The 22542-nt window shown below is 35.4% G+C and overlaps 1 protein-coding gene across 4 annotated transcripts in view; it reads right to left on the reverse strand.

Annotated features, from left to right (window-relative positions):
- Positions 1 to 1312: 1312 nt before the first annotated feature.
- LOC119071843 (potassium voltage-gated channel subfamily KQT member 1-like) overlaps positions 1313 to 22542 on the reverse strand; it is a 34392-nt gene continuing 13162 nt past the window's right edge. For 2 of the 4 annotated variants that reach the window (XM_037176898.1, XM_037176897.1), the window contains 8 exons: positions 7404 to 7621; positions 5687 to 5862; positions 5371 to 5622; positions 4908 to 5138; positions 2617 to 2800; positions 2323 to 2470; positions 2079 to 2235; positions 1317 to 2011 (listed from right to left, as the gene is read on the reverse strand). In XM_037176898.1, the coding sequence (XP_037032793.1) occupies positions 1718 to 2011; positions 2079 to 2235; positions 2323 to 2470; positions 2617 to 2800; positions 4908 to 5138; positions 5371 to 5622; positions 5687 to 5862; positions 7404 to 7621 (1660 nt within the window). In that variant the 3' untranslated portion in view covers positions 1317 to 1717. Of the gene's footprint in view, positions 2012 to 2078; positions 2236 to 2322; positions 2471 to 2616; positions 2801 to 4907; positions 5139 to 5370; positions 5623 to 5686; positions 5863 to 7403; positions 7622 to 8207; positions 8440 to 8525; positions 9233 to 22542 lie in introns of all 4 variants that reach the window. The other 2 variants (XM_037176896.1, XM_037176895.1) reach the window with 2 other exon arrangements.

Here is a 22542-nt window from a genome sequence, read left to right on the forward strand (position 1 = left end):
ACATGAGAAATGAAAAGAAAATTTTTTTGCTGGCCAGGTCGAATACCAACATTTGCCTCGTTAGATGCACCAATACAACAGTCATTTTTTCTGCTATGTAAACTGGCTGAGATATACACTAGGCGCTCATGCGATTGGGTTCTCTTGGCGCTCAAAAACAGTAAACTAGTCCCGGACTGGATAATGGTTTCAAAACGTACCATTATGAGCGCGTGTTCCGTTCTAAAAGTAGATTTTAAAGAGTTTTATTTTTTTGAAAAATAAATGAAATGAAATGAAATGTACCAAAAACGTAAAAATGACAGTATTTCACAGTTTCAACTTTAGGTAGTGAGGCAGTTTAGAGTTGGTTTTCGAAGAATTTTTTTTAGATTTGTGGTTCTAGAGAGTTTGGAGCAACCGTGGCGCACAGTTTTTTCAAAGAATTTGTAATGTTCCAATATATCGATTCGATTGTAGCTTACGAGGTAGCTTATTCTCATAATAGGGAACAACATCAATATCATTCGTGTGGATTTAAAAATTTAGGCCACTGGTAACAGCAACTTAATGGCAAATGATTGTTTTAATCGGTCGATCAAATGAGACTGACCGATTGCCTAATATATGAAAAAATTAGATTAAAACTGAGATCATCTCTACTTAACGACATAATAAAAGTCGTGAAAGTTCACGTAAAAATGTAATTTCGATAATAGTCGATTGACTGAAAACGAATCAAGCCTGTTACAGACGGCTTAGCAATAAAAATAGATTGTGGATTTGAGCACAATTTCACAGGACTCTCAATGATTGACTCTTTCGGCAAGTCGGTCACTTCTGTCACTTCATCGAACAATATTTTCATCGATCGAAAATTTAATTTCCTAACAAATGATTTTGATTTTTGAATTTTATATCTCAAAAGACCGACTCGAAGTCATCGTTGATTTTTGCGGTAGTGGCGATTAGTTATTTGTGTACTTGTTTTGGACGATTGATTTTAGGCAATTTCGCGGATTGTAGGTAGAACGAGGTGAGGTCTACAAGCAAAAATGTCTTAAATCAACCGTCCCAAACAGGTACACATGTGAATTTTCATGCAAAGGGCAGAAATCCCGAAAAAAATTTGAAAAATTGCCCTCATTTTCGGCCCCGAAGCATGAAAAACAATTTCCACAATCTATAATTTTCATCTGTTATCGACAACGACCGCAAAATAAACGACAAGCTTTGACTAATGAGGTCTTATATAGCAAAAATCATGTTCAAAACAAATGAAGTAAACGATTTCTTATATCAATCTCTGAAAATCTTACACCAAATGATGTAATAGATCAGATAGTTTAATATGCTTGCCGTCTGTGACAGGTTAATGTGAATCGGTTTGTGTATTCGATTATTAAAATTTCCAGAAACTTTTCAAATTTGAAATGTTCGGCGAATTTTAAGATCAAAAAAGATCAAACCATTTTAAGTACTCTGACACAGAGTATTGGAACCCTGTACGAACATTGGACTGTAAAATATCTTTCATCAAATTTGAAAGATGTTTTGTAGGAACAGTAAGCAGTTTCACCTCTACCCCATTGATCGTTAAATTCTGTAAACATTTCCATATTTTACTCTTTTATACCAAAATGGTCAACCGGGTCGGCTATACAATTTCTACAAAAAAAATTACCGCTAACGCAGACGCCCGTTGAGCGACATATAATTTGCGGAAAACATTTTCTTACTAAACATCGTCTTCTAAAAATCTCATTGGTGTTGGGGATGGATTTTGTGATGGTGCCGCTGGTAATGTCAATGGTTGTATGGACGATGATGTACTGATCATTGATCGTTGATGAACCAGTGAATTTAGCGAGTGCATCACTTGGTCTATTTTCTTATCTAAGGTCGATAAGTGTTGTTCGACTCGATATAAGCGTGCGCCTACAGTCATGGGCTTTGCATTTCCTACCCGATCAATACCCGTTAAATAGCTACCAGGCTTTCCAAGTGTTTGGTCGAGTCGTCGTTGCAGTTCCTGTTTGCAATAAATTTTGTTTTCGATTAATTGACGAGTTCGTGTTGAATCGATTCATTGTGATTACCTTTATCCGAACCATCATATTTAAGTGTCCCTGTGAATATTGTTCTATAACGTCTCTTACATCGTAAGGTTTTCGTGCTTGTTGAAATTTTCGTCTTGCAACAAAATACTTAATTTTTCGAATGGCTCGTATGGCATTTCGGTGTGCGTCTGTAAGTCTGCGGGTGTGTTCAATAATAAGTTTCAATGAATTACCAAGAATGCGAACAACGACTCCAGTATTCAAAAAGAAATTTGAAACTTACGTTGTGACTCTGGCTGGCTCGGCGTCTTCATCTACTTCTTGTTCCTGTTCGATTTCATCGCTTGGTGCTTCTGTGACAGAACTGTTTTGGCTAATAAATGGCGTTCGTCCGGATGATGATTCTCCTCTACGTACTCGGTTTGGTGTTCCTGCAAACATTCATTTTATAAACCTCCATGTGAATCGAGAATATTTTTCCTTTCACGTTTAAAATCGAAATGAGACAAGCTTTGATATTTTGAATTTTTACTAGATCTAGAGTTACAGAGTATCATCAATCGGATAGTAAACTTACCCGATCTCGGTTCTTCTGTATAAAATACAACGTCACCATCGGATTCACTCCGAGGAGGACCATCATTGTTGGATGTGCTTGCATTATTTGACGCCAATAAACTTGGTGACGTTTCCATTCGATTTCTGGACTTTCGTCGCTTTAGCACTGAAGCACCGCGCTTGGCGACCTGCACCATTAGTGTCTGTTTTATAGGAACAACAACATTGAACATCAAGCATGTACATAAACTCTTTCTAATATTTTTCTAGACCGGAATCATTTTGTTAGAAAAAATGTTGAAACTGAAATTTTTTTAATGTAAACATGCAACCCCATTCGTCGTCAACAGTCGGAATGGGTTTGAAGAAAATCCACTCTAAATAATAAATTTTAATAAGAAAAAGTCAAAGTTCCATTCGGAATTCATGTTAAAAAGTCGAAAATCGATGTTTGGAAAAAACTGTAAAGGGGTTGTACATAACTAACGAATTGATCGGGAACTGTAATTTGAAACAAGATTTATTTAAAAGGACCAATAAGTCAAGATGACCTCATTCCATCATTCAGGTATGTTCTATCGTAACAGCCTTTATCATAATTTTGGCGTTACATTTTACATTTTTCAGAAATTCGAATTTTACAATTTGCACCAATCTCGAAAGATCCTAACAATGGAAGTTGAAGTTGATTTTATATAGATCATCTGCTATCGACAACGACGCCAAAAATAAATGTTGAGTGCTAGCTGGCGCGGTTTTATATAACCAAAATTAGTGTTAAAACAAATGAAGTAGTAGATTCGATAAATATTATTGATGCTTTCCATTTGTGAAGGGTTTATAGGAGAAACTCCTAAACTAATTGATTTTTTACCAAGGGCTCAATACAAAACAAACTTTACCTACTTTGAGTGGTCACCTTTTTTACGCATGGCATGGACACAATTTCTTTTGTGGACTTAGTGTTTCCATAAAAGATTTACTTTTTCACGTGCATGTGAACTCACAGTGTTATTATAGAGCTTATTAACCCCTCGTTATGAAGCTTAACAATGAAACAACTCGAGAAAAAAATTATCAGATAAAGGAATGAAATGTGTGTGTTGTTATAGAAGGAGTTGTCTTTGCAGATTGAATTTTCTCGATTCTCTTAAAATAGATTTTCGAGGAATCCAAAAGAAATTTCACGAAAATCTTTGAGAAAATCAAGAAAATTGGATGATAAATTAAAGAAAATATTTTCTTTAAAGTTGATTCATCTGTTATCAATAACGAGGACAAAAATAATGACAAGCTCTGGGTAAAATTAATGTTAAAGAAATTGAAGTACAGATTTGAAATCAACCGATTACAAATACTTTGATCGATGAAAAGTACTGGTCATATGCTTGCCGTCTGTAACAGGTTAATGTAACCGGAGTGCAAAAAAGTTTATTGATGTACAACCGCTTTGTTATTTCCATTTGATACAATCTGTTATTGAAGAGTATCATCATCGATTTTAAACTTGCTCAAATATTTAGTGCACTTTTGAGATGTTTAACTCTCAATGAATGATTTTTTAATGCCACATACTGACCAAGAATAGTCAATATTTTAACAGAAATGTAAAATTAATTTTAATGCTTGCAGTAAACTGGCACAAAACTGGCACTGTATTGTAAAGTTGTAATTAGAAAGAGTTGAAAAAAAGAAATAGAAAAAGCAAAGGCGCTGCTTGGAAGAACCAAATAAAAAATTACTGTTTGAGCAAATTGGTTTGCCAAGATTCTCTGACTTTTTGGAAGTTTTGCGAGACCACGGAAATCCTAGCTCTTAGTCAATTTGACAAATAAATTTTTCATTATGTGAAGTAACTTCAAAATTTTTCTATATTCTTGTCGAAGAAATTTTGCATGAAACCCAACTTATCTGACCATGAAGTACATAAAGACGGGCTAAGGATAAACATATGTTTATCGAACTGTATGAACATATGTTACCGACAACCATCCGTAAATTAAGCGATGATGGTTTACGTTCGTTTATATAGCAAAAAGTTAATGTTAAAACCAATGAAATCCTAGATTTTCTGTCCAACACTCAAAATACTTCAAATATAGACGACAAATCTACTGTTCATTATTGTCACATCTATTTTGCATTCTTCGTCTTTCAAAAAAGCTTGGTTCTTCCAAATTTAAGCTGCGAAAAATAGACAGATTTTGCAACTTTACCAGAGTTTCTCTGGATAGCGCCACATTCACACAAAAACAATAAGAATAAAGCAATTGAGAAACAACATTCAATAACACGGTCCGATTCTCTTACCTTTCCTAGGTTACTTGGCAGTACAGAACTCGCTAACGAACTAGAATTTTGGTTATAATTTTCATTCTTTACATAGATCTGCCATGTAGCCTCGCTGTGGAAGCACTTATCAGCAGCGTAACATCGCCACAAACACTGTATTAACATTGCTGCTGCTGGAATTTGTCGATTAAAATGTTTTTGTCGTTGTTTCTGTTGGACTTTCAGGGCGAATCCAGACCCAAGTATACCCTAGGACGAAAACATTTTTTTTTAATTTGTTTAAATCTGCCGTACGACTAGAATAACTGTTAAACAACACATCACCCAGCATACCGAGAACAATTCGTTAGTATACTACTTTTGGAGATGATATTCTGTACTTAACATTCTCTAATGAGCTCTCAATCGATTTATTTTTCGTTTTTGGGTGTTAAGAATTATGCTCGGCATGTTAATTAAATGAATTGTTCGAAATACGTACTGCTGGCAGTGCAAAAAATGATATGGCGAATACACTGAAACAGGATGCAACAATTTTTCCCATCCAAGTTTGCGGAACAGTATCACCGTATCCGATTGTTGTAACGGTAATAACACCCCACCACAACGCATCGGCGTAGCTAGCAAAATCTTTAGTGCCTTTGGGACCGACGACGTCTTTTTCAGCCAAGTATACAAAATAAGAACTAAATATTAAACCCAAAAATCCAATGTACAAAGTGGTAATCAGTTCCTGTAATCAATTTTCATTTTAGTGCTGGCTGTCCCATTTGCTATTTAATTGGTGGCAAAATTACTTGTCGATGAATAAAAACTACTGATCCTAATAGTCTCCACGTGCCACCTTGGCGATCAACATGAAGCATTCGTAAAATTTGTAAAAATCTTATACCTCGAATGGCGCTTGTGGCAAAGACTTGTCCATTGCTGCCGACTGACAAAACCACCATAGAGGCTACGACGACAATTAAATCTGAAAATAATTGGCGAATTTAATATAGATTTGGTAATGAACCTCTAACCTTCGTTTTGAAGCCTATTTTTGACAGTTAATAAAATTTCAAATCAGGTTTTAATGAAGAAGGTGAACTGTGTCTATAAGAAATGAGAAAGCTAATGAAGATTGACGTAACGGTTTCCTCTTCGATGTAGGAAAATAGGTCAACTAATGAGTTCGTACACCTTGTGCTCTTTTCCGCCGTGAAAAGTTTTATCAAAATCTGTAATTATTTATACTAATGAATTTGATGACTAAGTTGCCAAATATCCAAAATATCTACGAGGTGAGGCCGTTAAAAAACGTTCCCAGGTTAAAAACAATCTCCGAAATCTCGTCACAAAACATTGTCTAACACGGTCAAACGCTATTAAAGTGCTGGATCGGGAAGAGGAGGCATCACCCCTTGCAAAGGTGGAATTTTCGACTTTCAGCTTCTATTGCTCTGCGACCAAATGACCGAGAGCAATAATTTTTACATGGTTGTTCTTAGAATTTGTCCCCCTACCGATTCCAGTTTCAAACTTCAGCAACTTCCGCGGAGCCAGGCGACGATATTCCTAGTTCTCAGAAACGGCTCAGCGGTTACGCCTGCAACATGTGCCGTTGGATAGTACACGCCTCCCCTAACTCAGCTATGAAAAGAACCGAGATGGAAGTCGACATGTTTATTTAAAGTTCGTTCAGCCCCACCGTGCTAAGATTTGCAATCCTTCCCAATGGTAATATGGCAATACAAAAGTCAACGTTTTCTGATAGTTTATTTAAAAGTTTTGAAAAAAAGACAATGGGTACGAAGGTCGGTGTACACTTTCACATAATCGCCCAGCTGAAAAACAATAATATAAATAACGTTTTAGTCATCTGTTAACAACAACGTCGACAAAAATCAACAATGAGCTCTGGCTAGTGTTCTCTCATATAACGAAGTATATGTTAAAGAGAACGAAGTAAAAGATTTCTCATCGAACACTACGATGAAACGAACGAAACGAAGGAAGTAACAGATGTACTCATCGTACATGTTTATAGTGAAATCTTGCTGTCTATACACTTTCATCGGTTCCAGAAATCTGCTTAATAAAATGTCATCTCCAGTCACTTCAACTATTTTGGTAGCAGGGAGTGAAACTTGCGTCTGATTTCCAAATTATTATAATCAACTCATACAGACTGAGAAGAGAGAAGGAAATATAATTCGGACCCGTTCGGATTCTGACATGCCTTGAGTGATTTAAATGAAAATATTCAATATCAACAAGTACCCCAAAGGCAAGTTATAATTAGCTGGTCTACAGTGTTCTCGCTTTAATCATAATAGTCTCTAAATAATTTTCTGATATTTTCAGAGTAAAAAATCCCGACTAACTGCAATTCAGATCCACTCTCTAACAATTCTTTCATATCAATTATTTACTCCAGTTAACGTAATCCTAATCTGATCCATCTTAATCACCTCCATCAGAAGTCGAGAATATGTAATTGTTGTAACCATTCATGAAGAAACGTGTACTCACCTATAATACATATTGGTTTCCGTATGAATCTCAAACGACCGCAAAATCCCATGTACTTTGACCGACAGCCAGCCGACCAGAGTCTAATTATATATTCCACACCGAAGAATACAACCAGACATATTTCCATCCAGAACAATGTTTCGTTTGCGAAATCACTGTATTGATCGATTGTTGAAAGGACGCTGAATATTAAACAGACCAGTACCAGCATGAATCTGTATTATGGTATGGGACACAATGAAATAAAATTTGTAATTTATTTTCGGTAGAATGTGAAATGAAATGAAAATTTTTGGACAATAGCCGTATCATAATGAAATTGGTTATAGTGTCAAATACACAGTTCCATTGACAATAAATAAATTATTGGGTCCCTCTCGTCAAGATTATGTCGCCAGCAAGAACTGTTTACCGTAATATCTACCTTTCCAGTCGAAATGAAAATTCGCCGCTGAAATATACCACACAATTCACAATACAGTGTGTGTGTTATTTGTAAAATGTCTAGTAAAGCATATTGTATATTGAGTACAAGCACAGTAATTAGGAAAATTATTCGTGTAATTGTCGTTCAATTTGAAATCAGGACAGTGTTTCATGTAAAATATGTAATTTAAGCTAAATAAACACGAATGGGTAGTACTATTCGCTCGGTATTATAATACATTTCTGTTGCAAACGGACAAACGGTTCCCTGATAGATAAAAATCTAAAAAATTTGCTGGTGGTTCGGTTTTGTTTCAATTTATTCAATTGTTTTCACAGGAGTGATATGAAAAGAGCGACATCATGTTAACTTACACAGTGAAATGATAAATGAAGCACAACCATCCTCCAGGATGTTCTAAGAAAACGTACATTCGTTCCTGGAACGTTTTCCCTCTGCGATGATGGAAAACATATTTCGCTTTGAAAGCCTGATCGATAGGCAAAGCGATGGGGTAATAGGGATCCGGTACACCTGTTCCAACCACTATTGGTTCGTTTGTCAATTCTTCATCCTTTTTCTGTTCTGTGTCACCGCGCATTTCATCTAAACGAAATGTTTTTTTATGTTACAAAATTTAGCAGTAGAAAAAGTGCGGCACTAGGCACTAGCAGAAATATGTGTTATCTAACCGATATCGGTTGTAACTCCATCTAATATATCAGCTTGCGACTTTGATCTTGCTCTGCTCTTTCGGCGTATAGGCGTTGGAACTCGTCGATGATGTGCTTCGAAGCGTGGCGTTTTGCCAGCACGAAGCCTTCGTAAAAACTGAAATGGCCTGTGTGATGGTGAGGATCGCTCACAGTCCAATTCTGTGGTTTCCTTTGCTGATTCCACATCATCTACCAATTCATCTTCGGAACCATTTAGTGCTGTGTATGCACAGGATGGACTGACGGGTGTGGAAGGCGATGTATCTTTCAACGGTGTCTTGAGCACTGATAGAACCAAATCATCACAGTGTGATGCTCCGAATGGACGATCCTCACCGAATGATCGAGAGTTTGCTGCTTGTGAATGTAGATTGGATACTTGATGAATGTTTCCGTATGAATAATGTCGTATTTTGTCGTTATGTGCTTTTGCGTCTTGTTGCAGTCGAATATTGTGTGACTGCCGGAATAGAGACTCCTGCTCCCCTCGGTTCATGGCTATCGTTGTGGCACCAAGAACCAGGGACAGCATTTGGTTGGAAGTGTTTTCATCAATGTTCGGTCATGTCTCATTACATTTTTGCCCGGTAACACTTTAATACGTTCCGAATAGGATAATTTCATTGCGCAGTTGATTTATTCTTATCACAAAACGCCACAGTTGTTTGCTATTGAATTGCCAACTAAAGAAAAACAGAAAACATTCAGAAACAGCTTGTCATCTGTTATCAACGGCAGATAAGCGATTTTCTTTGTCTTCTATCGTCTTATATAGCAAAATTTATGTCAAAACAAATGAAGTACAAGATTTTATGAAACAAAAAAAGAGCGAATCTCACGATTATTCGCGACACAGTTTCTGAAAAGTTAATTGTGGAAGCAATGAATCCCAATCTGAAACGGATTTAGGGTTTCCTCTATCGATTGTTTTTTCTGTTGAAATTCATTTAAAAGTTTATCTGCAATTGGTAGTTGGTAAGACACTAATTTATCATTTAAAATAGAATGGATATGCAACAATACGTAAATAATGTTTTTTCTCGTTATTCCCCATAACAACCCGTACAAAAATGTAAGGTTCGCTAATTGAAAACACTCAGATGCAAATTACTTATTTAAATAGAGGGGTGATTGAAATACGGCCGGTTAACCTAATCTTGTCATACATAAAATATAGAACCAAATTAATAATTTTCCTAACCATTAATTCCAAGAAAATAATATGAAAATGGAACTCGCATTGAAAGTGGTGGAGTGTAGTCTAATGATGAAACCACTCGACTTTATAACTTGACGCTTATGCTTTGTGCAAACTGTAAAATTTGTAAATTGTTGCGCTCAATCTAGACCACCGTTGAATGTTGGAATTAACAGACACTTGGTTTATAAATTATGTGATCATCTCTAAATGTAGTTCGAGTGGTTTTATCCTTAAAAAGATATTAAGAAAACGTGTAAATACACTTTATTTGTTTATTCTGAGGTTGATTGTTGAAACGAATTGCTTTCGATATACAGTGAATATCACAGATATTTGTGTCTAAGTTCACTTCAACTGTGCTACCAGCTGGTCCACCCATACAATCAAACTTAGAAACGGTTTACATTGCACTACAGAAATTGCTCGAGGTACACGAAACGTACATGGTCGTGTGGGATGTCATTTGAAAGGTAATTGTATGTACTTTCAGAAGAAGTAGAGTTTACGGAAGTTTGGTAGCATTTACGATGAATTATGTGAAGTTGAAATGTTTAAGTGCTTATATTGCATCGTAGATGCTACCAAACTTCCGTAAGCTCTACTTCTCCTGAAAGTACCTTTCAAATGACACCCCTACACGACCATGTACGTTTCGTGTACCTCGAGAAATTTCTGTAAAAACAGTGTAAGTTTTCAGTCTTTTTTCGGTTGAAAACTTCAACTGCACATATCTCAGTTTGGATGAATTTTAAACCCAACAAGACCCCGGAAGTACATTCAAATGACCTTTTTAATGGCACCCCACACGACATAGTACGGCTCGTGTAACTGGAGAAATTTTTGTAAGAAAAGTGCATGTTTTCGGCTTTTGATCACCTCACACTAGTCACAAAAGTTTCGAAGAATTTTTTTGAAAGTGTTTTTGGCTTCTGGGGTCGAATACCTTATTGGGCACATATAAAAAATTCCAATAGAAAATAGGTCCGATTTCGGTCTTCTGTTTTTCAGAAGAATCCCTCTCCGTTTCAGGAGCTCCGAGCTGGAAACGGCTCTTGTTAATTCTGCATATGCCAACAAAACTTTAGCGCTGTAAGACCAGAACCGAACTGAATGTCTGCGGTATTATTGCGTACATTGTATGCTTTATATTAGGTAAAGGTTGACTGAAAAGTACTGGATAGATAGATGAAACAGTAGGAACGGTAAATGAAGGAACATCTGACCAACAATAACACCAAACGAGCCGTCAGAACAGTCGGAGCGTTTGCTGCGACTGAGCCCCGTACGAACCCGTACATCTATTGCGCACGTGACCCTAGTTCGTCCGTCGCCCTACTCTTACCGTAAGTCTACTGCGCCCGTAAACGTCGGTAAAGTAAAATTCTTATGAAATTTTTACGTCTTAAAAATTGCGCATAGCGCAATTACGAAGCCCCGTACGATGTTCCTTTCAAACGTAACACATATTTCAAATTGACCTACAATTTCCTCAGTCCTATATTAACATATATTTACCTATAAATAAACAATTTACTGATAAATATTCTAGTATATAGCTCAAAATAACTATCTATACCGTTATATAGCTCAATATACTATATATATTTATATATAGATATCCATATTTGGGATCCTTGAAATACCACACACACATAACCAATCACTTCCCACTGATCAATAACTTTGTAAGAATTATTTTCATCGATTTATATTGTTTTTACAAAAATCCAAAATGGCGGCCGACAGCCATTTTGTTAGGAGGTGGAAATTAGTACAGCTGCTTTACATTCAATAATACCTTTCAAACAAAAAAAAAATTCATGAAATTTGGTCAAGTTTTACTCGAGATATTAACAAAAAACACCAACTTCACTCTACGGCCGAGTAGCCTCATATATGCTCACTCCAAGAGACCTAGCTCACGCTCCGGTGAACCGAATTTCATGAACTTTTTTTTCCCTGATTGGTACGGTCAATACCTATCTAATAAAGCAAAATCCATCGAAATCCGTTCAAATTTGGCCAACGTTCAAGCAAAAACGGGTTGCCGCCCTGTACCTAGTTCACACCAAGGGTCTAACTCACGAGTCGGTCATCCAATTTCCATAAACTTTTTTTTCGTCGATCGGTATTGTAAATACCTTTCATTTGACGTATCACTTACAAGTGTAGCCTTTAAATGGCCAGAGATATCTTCGGAAAACGTTAAATCACTTATGGGGCCCCAGCTCGGGAGGGGTCGACCCAAAATCGTCCATCTTCGAACTTAGCCTCACTATTTTGACTATCTTTCAGGGATTTTTTTTTTTTTTTTGAAATCGGATTTGATTTACTCAAGATATTGACGTGACAGACAGACGGACAGACGGCCCAAATTTTTATTGCGGATTCGTCATCTATGAACATAGGCAAACACTTTGCCCTTACTGTCTGCTTCAAATTCCATCAATTACACACGGCATCGTAATCTTATAAGCCCCTTCGTACTTCGTACGGGGCTAAAAAGCTGCACCTAACTGTCCTTACATATCAATAAGCAATAAGAACTTTTCTTTTCGGTATAAAAATGTCACCTGCACTGCAGCACTCGTCCGCGTAGACAATATTTCAATTTTCACGGAAGCCCTTAAATTATGTATTTGCCTGGAGATTTATGCGGAAACAAAGAGCAATGGGAAATTTCCATTGGAAATTGACATCTAAATTTACAATTTCCTTTTTACGTCTTCTTCTTATTTGCATTAAAAGCGAAAAGTTTGAAATATTTCTCTTATTCTGAAGCCCTTTATTCGTTTGTTTCGTTAACCCTAACAAAGCGCAGACTTCATTAATGTCGTTTCTCCTCTGAATGGCTATATATATATATAAATATACACACGTTTTGCTCAATTGCCATACCTACTATGTACAATGTACATCATACCTATATACATTACGTATGTCTGTATAAGCTGCGAGTCTAAAACAAATAAACATTAAAGCGATCTAATCGTAATAAGTAGGAAAACATTACTCGTTAGCTGGTGTGCTTTTTGAGTTTGGAGCTTTTGTTTATGTATTATATGTAAGACATTTCGCTTGAATGCCGAATGGAAATATTATTTTTTCATGGTTCGGTATTGTTCAACAGACGATGGGGAAACGACTAAACTGAAAATCATGTCCCACATATTTATCCAGAATTCCATTTTCAATTATCCAGCTATTTTCCTTTGGTTCCCTCGCCTTATTTTATTTGCATTGTCGACTTTGTCTACTTCACCCATTATTTGATTCACTGACGATTTGACCAAATATTTGTCCGATTTGTTCAAATAGTAGATCTTTACCTTCTGTTTGACCGATTGGCAATAAATCATGAGTACAACCATTTCCTCTAGTTCTTTCCCCCCTTCAGCATATGAGTTTAACGGAAGTTTAAGATATATGGTATTGTTTTCTTCAATTATGTTATGTTCTTTGAAACTTCAATGTTCAAACAGAGCACATGTGCAAAAGTTCCGATTCACCGATTTTACATTAGATTATCCATTCCTTCAAATAATGGAATAGTAAATTTCATATCTGTAGAATCAATGATGGAATTAAGTAAATTCTCATCATTTTCCGCATAGGTAAAATATTCTCCACCACCTGTCGCGTCGCTAGCAGATGAAATTAGGTAGTAAATGTTTTTCTGACAAGTGTCTTTGCACATCAGTCAAAAAGAACGCTACACTCTCTAGTTCCATAACTTATTGTTACTCGGAAACAGTGCAAGTTTAATAACAATGAAGAGTTTTCACGGGATGAAACCAGTGAAACTCTTTTATTTTGATATGACAACTGACAAAAGATGGAAACTGGTTTTTGAATGTTTAATAAACACTGAGGCTTATTCACATTGTCTTGACATCAGATCAACACATTGTACATAAAAAGCATCACTTTAACTTCACAGACGGCAAGTTGGACTGTTATCGAATCTATTTCTTTTCGATCAGATGAGGGTATGATGAGAATCTACTAAAATCATTAAAAATTGGTAATTTACTGCAACTCATGCAACACACAGCACATGAGCAAACTTTACACCTGTTGCAAAGTCCTAGTTTCTCCTCATTCGAAATTCAATCCAATCTAACAAAATCCCCTTTTTTAATTGCTGCAAACTAAAGTAAAAGAGAAACCTCCCTCATGAAGTCTTAAATTAGATGTAATACAGTAATCGTCCCTTTAATAAATACAACAGAAATTCATTAAATATTCTGTTGATAGCAATTATACTTCGTTCGTTGACTTAAGTAAATAAATAAGTATTTGGACCTAGATTCGGACATAATTGAAACGAAGATAAGAATCTGTAGAAGTCATTTTTCATCAATTGTCTGATGTAATTACTAAGGGCGTTCACAATGTGCTTACAATTTGAAAATGTAAAAAACTACTTAAACGTTGTTATAAACGTATAATCGTCGATGTTCACCCAAAGAAATAATCAATAACATTTTACCGTACTGTTCATTGGCTAGTGATGGGACAAAAAAAGAATTTGGAAACTTTGTCAATTATCTCTTTAGTCTCAAACAATTTCCAAGTGCCGTCAGTGGCAGAGAATGTTTCATATTTACACACAAAAAACAGAAGGGGGATAGCGTGTTAAAGCTTATTTGATACTTTAGGGTGTTCTAAATAAAATGAAAGTTCATTTTTAGAAAATTTTGTTCTATTTTCTAACGTTGAAAACGTTTAGTGGACACGTACCGAAAAAAAGATCGAGGAAAATTAATTGGATTTAAAAAAAAAGAATTTACACATAAGAAGAGGGCGACCATATTTAATCACTAAATTAATATTCTAATTTAAACAGAAGGTGATACCCAGCAAGACATTCTCGTAGACCATTGTGCTATTCACTAAATTTGTAACATTTTTTTAGAAAGTCCCTTGTCCCTTGTGTTTGACACAAAATCTTGTACTTCATTAGTGTTAACATTATACTTGTCTTGTTATATGGCGCATTATTAGCCAAAGTTCATCAGTTGTTCTTTTCGTCGCTGTTGTTAACGAATCTCGTATCTACTACGTTTTACCAGTCATTTACCCATATATATTAACAATAAACTGTCCCGTATCTAATTTGCACTTTCTTTACCCTGTCACAGCATTTACCCAAGTCGTTTCCTCTTCATCAGAATATTCATAAATTTATTAATTAGCTTCTTTCGCAACAATGAATTTTCTGAGCTTAAGTATTGACTTACTTGATTATGAATAGAAATGGGGAAATAATTTCTACGGAAAGTTCGTCGAGTGAAAAGGTCACTTTTAATTACGATACTAATGGATAACGTAACCCAAAATCTAGATACTAAAACAAGTGAAATGTATTCTTTAGTCATTCTATTAACCTACATATTTGCGTGCAAGTCGAAAAATACACAACAAATTGTCGAAACGTTCATATAAGCAAAAAAACCGTTTGATATCCAACCGTGTTTATTGAACTTTTAGGTTTTTTATTAGCAATTCATTTTCATTATGAAAATGCGAAAAAGAAAACTTTGCTCATTCCATTTCGGGTTCCATAATAATTCTAATTTTCGAATTTACAACATCACGTGCACACCATTGTTACATATGTGTAACATACAATCATAAATTCGGTTACCATAAAATTATTACTACAATAATCCCCATTGTCTAGAAGCTGTTTCCTTTCTTCGGTGTTCCCGTCCCTTCATTTATAATTTAACTGACAAGTTATGCCTATACCATCCGTTTAATATCTTTACAGCTTTACCGAAAACAAATAAACTTTCATGCTGGCAAAATGCTAAAAATCAAAAGGTCAAAACGGACAAAATTATTGAATATAACTGTTCGTATTGTGTGTTGTATACATATTATATACATAACCTAATGATAAGCTACTCAAAGGTACCTAGCATATAAAAAGCTTTCAGTTGTAGTATATTTGTCTTATACGGACCTGTCCGAACATTTTCATGTTAAGCTTGAAATGCGGATGTGACCTAAAAAATTTTCTTCTTTTTTTATTATATCGTCTTCCATGGCAAAATAATTTTGGGTTCCCTTTTCAATTCTTATTTTATGGTTCATTTATACTACATTATACACAAAGTGTTATGAATGTATCTTTTCGGTGTGAATTAAACTGCGACAATATAATTTTGTATCGTAAATAACACGATGAATATATACACCATCTGAAACTATAGTTGACAAGACGGTTAAAAATCGATTATTTTAATTTGTATGTCTCTTACAATATTATCATAAATAAATGTAGTGTCGATAAAGGCCACTATACTTGCGGTCGATGATATGATACAATGTCAACATGGAGTTTAAGGGTAATGACGACTCACTCACGCTTGGACTAAAATATGTAAGGGGCTGTTCACATATGACGTCACGCTATAAGGGGTGTCTTGCGAAACGTGACGAGAGTAGACGGGTGGTAGGGGAGAGGGTCACTCGAAGCGTGACGTCACGTGTAAAAGAGATAAGAATCGACAGATATTAAGTTTAATAAGTAATATCTCTGCAAAAATTAAAACAGAAAATTTTTATAGACCCGTCAGCGACGGTCGCACAATAACTCAGGCATGTAGTATTATTGGTATTGGTATTATTGGTTGTAGTTTAAAACGATTCACATTTTATATACAACTTCAAATTTTTTGAAAGAGGGGGGGGGTACTTGAAACATGACTTAATTCTTAGGGGGTAACATGAATGTGACACAGCGTGACAAGGGGGAGGGAGGTGTCGAAAATTCGATAAAATAGCGTGACGTCATATGTGAGTAGCCCCTAATGATGGACAGAAATGTACAGTGAAAATGGGCTCACTAAAAGACATAAAAGTATACCAACCAGCTCGACTAAGAGTGGTAGAACAATAGCTTTTCCGTCGTGCCTTATCCGATCACAGATCAAGAGTCGAGAAATATTCGTGAATTTCGAAATGTATTAAAAGTCCTTTTTATTGTATTCGATCATTGGGATCGGGAAATTATATAAAATGTGGAAAACATAAAATCCTGCTGAAATCAATGTACTTGAGACAATGTCAAATAACATATTTCTGCTACAAATTCAAATTAGCCAAAATGTAATTTTTGTCTCTTTGTGAACACCCACTGCCTACGAGGGTTGTGGTTCACAGCCACCGTTTGTAATATTACGTTAATATTATTAACTGCGTTTATACTATTTAACAGTGTCATGGAAACTGAAGGTGTCATATCTCCTTTAAACAAAAATTACCCATTTTTTTCTATAAGTGCACCCAGTTTTTAAATAAATCGCTAATGAATTGTGAATCAGTGGTATTTTACAAACAATACCGTCATGTTCAATACATAAATGAAGCGAAAATGGAAATTGTAATTAAATTTTTGGCTCTCAATGTTTGAAAGGTTTTTTTTTAACAGAATTAATTTCCGTGGAAAATTTATATATTGACTCCATTTCAATGAAAACTCATTAAATAAACCGATACCAAAAAAAATATGAATGGAGACGCTTTTTGATTTATTTATGCGTTCGCTTGATTCGAATATGTTTTTTGAATGAGTTGCAATTCAATGAAATTATAAATCAATCACGAACAAGGGAAAGCAAGGAATAGACGAAGCATTTGGTTTCTTCTGAGACGTAACGAACAGAAAATCTATTTCGCAGGTGAAAATAGTTTTGTTATTGGTGGAAAATTCAATTACCTCTATTCATTGTTAGACGAATGGAAATTGTAAGGTTTCTTGCAGAGATAAATGTTCGGAGCACAGACACCGGCTGACACATTCAATTTTTGTAAAAGAAAAAAGTGTAAGTTTTCGCAGATTTTCCTGTTTCCATCAATCTATTTCTTTGGTTGTCACCATGTGTGACGATGGTTGCGAAATCTCACAACAAAGTGATGTCTTCATGGCTTTCAATTCATGGCAATTCATTGATGTAACATTAATACGGTCATCAGTGTTGGAATTACGTAATTACCTATCCCGAGTGCTTTTGTCTAGTACAAGACGTATTATTGATTGGGTTCAAAGATAAAGAAATGAAGCTGTGATCATATTGAACCATTAAGCATTTGTTGAAGGTAAAACAGACTTACAATATGTACACGAAACAGATTTTGAATGTCTAATAAGTACTGAAAAGTGACTCTCAAGAATACACTCTTATCAAATGCACAATCTGATGAAGTCTTCATAGTGTACGAATGAGCTTTTCCTGGAATTACATTTGCTCAATATGAATTTTCCAAAGGGTATGTGTAAATCGTATTACATTCTTAGAAATATGACGACGTAATTCCTTCTTTTGTGTGTGTTTGGTTGTGGATTTAAGGTAGATTAGTGAACAGATGAACTGCGAACAACTATATTGCAAAAGGTTTAACCCAGTTGCGAGCGCGCATCCGACAAAAATGCAGAATAGAAAAACCTAGCTCTTGATTTGCTCAGTAATAGTAACTGGTTTGGACATTTTGATTTTGAATTTGCAGCTTAAAGGCGAGGGAGAGCCGAATAATAAACGTCGGCGGCGTCTAGCCGTCCAGAAAATGTGCGGCGGCGGCTAAGAAATTAAAAAAAGTTCAGGCGGCGGCTGGGCCTATATGGCGGCTAGTTGCGATTTTTACGAATTTTCACGATTTCCATGAATTTTTGCGATTATCACAAACGTAAGACCATCGAAAGCTTCTCAATTTTGTACGAAAATCAAATGTAGAAAATATCTAACAGATAGGCATCGCAAAGGACAACAAAATATGGGTACATTCTCAAGTGACGGCATTGTATCAAAATAGTACATTTCGTACTCAGGACTAAAAGACTTTTTTAGCGTGTGAGAAGTTTCCACACGAATCGAATACGCTAAAAAAGACTTTTAGTCCGTGGTACGAATAGTATTTTTCATATTGGACGGAGAAAAAGTGCGATGAAGTCGCTCTTTTCGGGTCCTAGGTATGAAAAAGTAATTTAAACACATCACTGTGAGCTTGAAGAGAAAATTTATTCGACCGCTCGTGCACTAAGAGATCGCTGCTTGTAAATCAATGAATGTTGAGTTAAAAAATATTTTTTATGGTTCACACAACTTTTTGTTCCCAGGTGCCTAAATCCAAAATTGGACCTCACCAACTCAAAAATTTCCCATTCACCGATTATCTTAATAGTCATTTAATTATCCTGGGAGCCTGAACACATTCCCACAATAATATTTCTTGTGCACGAGTGGTCGAATAGATTTTCTCTTCAAGCTCACCGTGTCCAGACCAATAAGAACTGAATTAAGTTCCAAACAAAACATTTTTATATTTTATTTCGATGCCGAACGTTATTTGAAGTATTTTTGCATTATATTATGCATGGAAATTTTGCATAATTAATTTTTAACTCAGTAAAGTATCGTGAAAAATTAAGAAAATAAGCAAAGTCAGAAACCTTCGTCAATGTGCGTGCAGCGCGCCATCTTTTTATTCAATCGAAATTGTGAAAATTTACATATAAAACAATCGGGATATTTAGCAAAGATGTAAACAAAATGTCCTTCTTCATTTGGCAAATGACCCTTCTGTATCGGGTTGTATGTACATGTTATGAACACAAAATCAGCTTTATAAAAAAACTAAAAACTTTTTTGTTATGGTCTAGAATAATTTTTTGCTCATAATAATGTTCTTAATCGAAATAAAATCGTTGTCTGGAACTCAATTGCCAATATTCAAATATAAAATTTAACTGGCAGCGGCTTCTGGCGACTAGCTTCAGTTAGCCGACCAAAATAATCGGCGGCGGTGGCTGGTATTTTTGGGCCTAGACTCGGCGGCTGTCCAGTCTGATACAGCAACAAAAAAAACTATCAAATTTACGCAGACGGAGAATCATCTGTTACCGACAATGACAACAAATCAGGCAATGAATTCTATAGTACGCTGTATTATATGGACGAAAAAATGGTAGAACTAATGAGGTAAAAGATTTTACATTGAACAATGAACACTAAGAAATAGTTATGTCAAATGATGTAACAGATTCAATGATTTTTACAATGGAAAAGGCAATAAATAAATAGGAGAAAGCCTTTATCTTATAAGCTCCACATCTAAGTTAGTGCTGACTTTCCAAACTACAGTTACAAACCCAATTAAATTGCCAGAAAGATTGAACACTAAGAAACACGCTAAGCCAGTGGAAAATATGTCGACAACTATAAATACGAACTGCTTTTTGCAAAGTAATTACAATCAAAGTCGTGGAACACTTTTCCAACCACGTTCAACAAAACTTAGTTCCTTATCTTTGCCACTCATCAGAGAAATAAAACTTAGATTTGTTTGGGCTACCCACAAGCCTTGGTGCTGATTAATAAGTATACCATACCGAAACGCCGCAGAAAAAAAGTTGTTAATTCAACTTTTTGTAGGGTAAATTTTACTCGTTTATTGCTCATTAGTGTTTGCAAAACGGAAATTTAGAAATTTTTGTAAGAATTTGTTACAATTTTAATGAACCTGTAGGTAGGTAGGTGATTGTTGAGCCGTTATTCAACAATGTTGTAAATTTATATTTAGCTTTCAGGAGTTTTCCCATATTTTATAGGACTGAGAGATGAAATATTTTGCTCGCTTTCCGGTAAAACCTCTTGACTTTACAGCAAAATAATTCTTTGACACGCCAAGCTAACATTCTTAACCTCTCAACCATTTTCGTCTTCTCCGACATTATGCTTGCTATGAATACATTCCTCCAGAAACATTCTACTCAAATTTACATACATTAAATTATTGAGGCAATTATAGTTTCACAAAGCGGAAATTCTAAAAGAGTTTTCCCATATTTTCCGACGAATTGCGTGTAGGAAAAAAATATCTCCCCCCATCGTTCGAAGGAAAGAAAGGAGCACACAATATATACATGCACGAAAGCATCCGTCCGGTGGAATTAGCCTAGCATCAATTTAAATATATATTTCCACTATAAAGTTCTCCATATCGATACATCATTCCAGGCCGAACGTCCACACAAAAAAAACGCCTTAACATATAAACGATAAAATAGAGAGAGTAACTAACAACGAGTCGAGAATAACCATTTTCTCTATTAATGATTTGTCGAAATGATATAATAATGCCCCGCGTGTATTTTGTACATATATGTGTACTCGGACCAACATACGTGTATGGTAGATAACGTCATCGTAAACATAAAGGAAAAAAGGAAAACGATTATTAGAAATATACAGATTTTGTGAAACGATTATATAGTTTCCCCATTGATTGATTTTAAGCTTTCGTGTGTAATTATTGAGGACATCGTAATGAACTGTGTATTGCTTTTTCGGACGGCATTCTAATATATAGGTCTTTCAATTTCATTTAATGCAAAATGGAAAACTTTTTCTTTTCACTTGTGTGACTGAAACTTGTGTGGTCATTTTAATTATCTGTTTACTTCAAGTATACTTAATTTGAAAAGTTTGTTCGGACACCAATTTTTTTTTCCACCCAGTATATATGGCATCAAGATATGGATTTTCATTGACTGTGACCTTTTTTTTCCCTTATCGAAATTAATATGAATGACAATACATTCACACATCAAGCGCACGGAATACTGATTGTATCGCAGAGCTTATTATTATTAGTATTATAACCTACTGTGAAATTCATAAATCCATTCAAAAGTTCGAGAATGATTATGTGGTGGACAGAAAGAAAAACAGTTTTAAAAAAAAAGAATGATTCGAAGGTAAATCGGCTTAAAATCATGTTATTACTCACATTGATGACAATGGGAAGGAAATATTAGGCCGAGACATTCAATTTGAAAAAGAAAAATACGGCAAACAGGGAGACTGTCTTCGCCAAGAGTATATTAAAAGCTCGGAACAGGCAGAATTAACACAATCGCCTTAGGGAGAACTCGACAATATTCCCGAGGTAGCAAGATTTGTGATTTTATGTTACGCATGTCGGTGCTTCAACGTAAGGCTTGATTTCCACTAACTGAAAAAGTACTCAGAATTTTTTCAATGTTTGCTATGTTTACTTGACAACTCGCTCTCTCGCGGAGTACTTTTTGTTGAGTGGAAAGTATACTTAAGTAAATATTAAATCGGAAAACGTGTGTATCAGTTTAAATTGCCTAGGGGCTAAAGTAAAAATAAAGTTTCCTTAATTTAGAGATTTAAAAGGCACCGATACTTCGCCTTCAGCGGACTTGTAGCCTACATTTGTGCGTTTCGTATTTTATTTTTGTTGATATCTTTTCATCAGAATCCTTTTCGATAAATGTACAACTGCAATAGTGACCACGAGTGCGTTTGCTTTCAATAAAAAATAGATTTGTTTGTGGTATAACCAGCTCTGAAACTGAGCAGCTTATATAAAGTTCGTTAAATTGCCGACTTTTCTCAGAGCTGGTCAGACTGTTACAACCAAATCTATATTTTATTGAAAGCCAACACATTCATGGTTCGTTATCGCGGTCGAAAATTTTTAAAAAGGATTTTGAAGAAAAAATATCACCGAAAATAAAATACGAAACGCACAAATGTAGGTTACAATTTCAGCGAAGCATTTGTGCCTCTTAATATAAAATCAATACTCTCTCTAGCAAACCAACTTCGATGTGACGCTGTCGAAACACCACCTTATTCATGTGTTTGTAGAACCATGCACTGTTGCATTTTTACCACCTCAATGAAAGGAGTTAGGTTGCTAGAAAGTGAATTGATAAAATCCATTGTAGCATCGACATGTGCAACAGACAATCAC

The sequence above is a fragment of the Bradysia coprophila genome (genome assembly GCF_014529535.1).
Source record: "Bradysia coprophila strain Holo2 chromosome IV unlocalized genomic scaffold, BU_Bcop_v1 contig_5, whole genome shotgun sequence".
NCBI lineage: Eukaryota > Metazoa > Arthropoda > Insecta > Diptera > Sciaridae > Bradysia > Bradysia coprophila.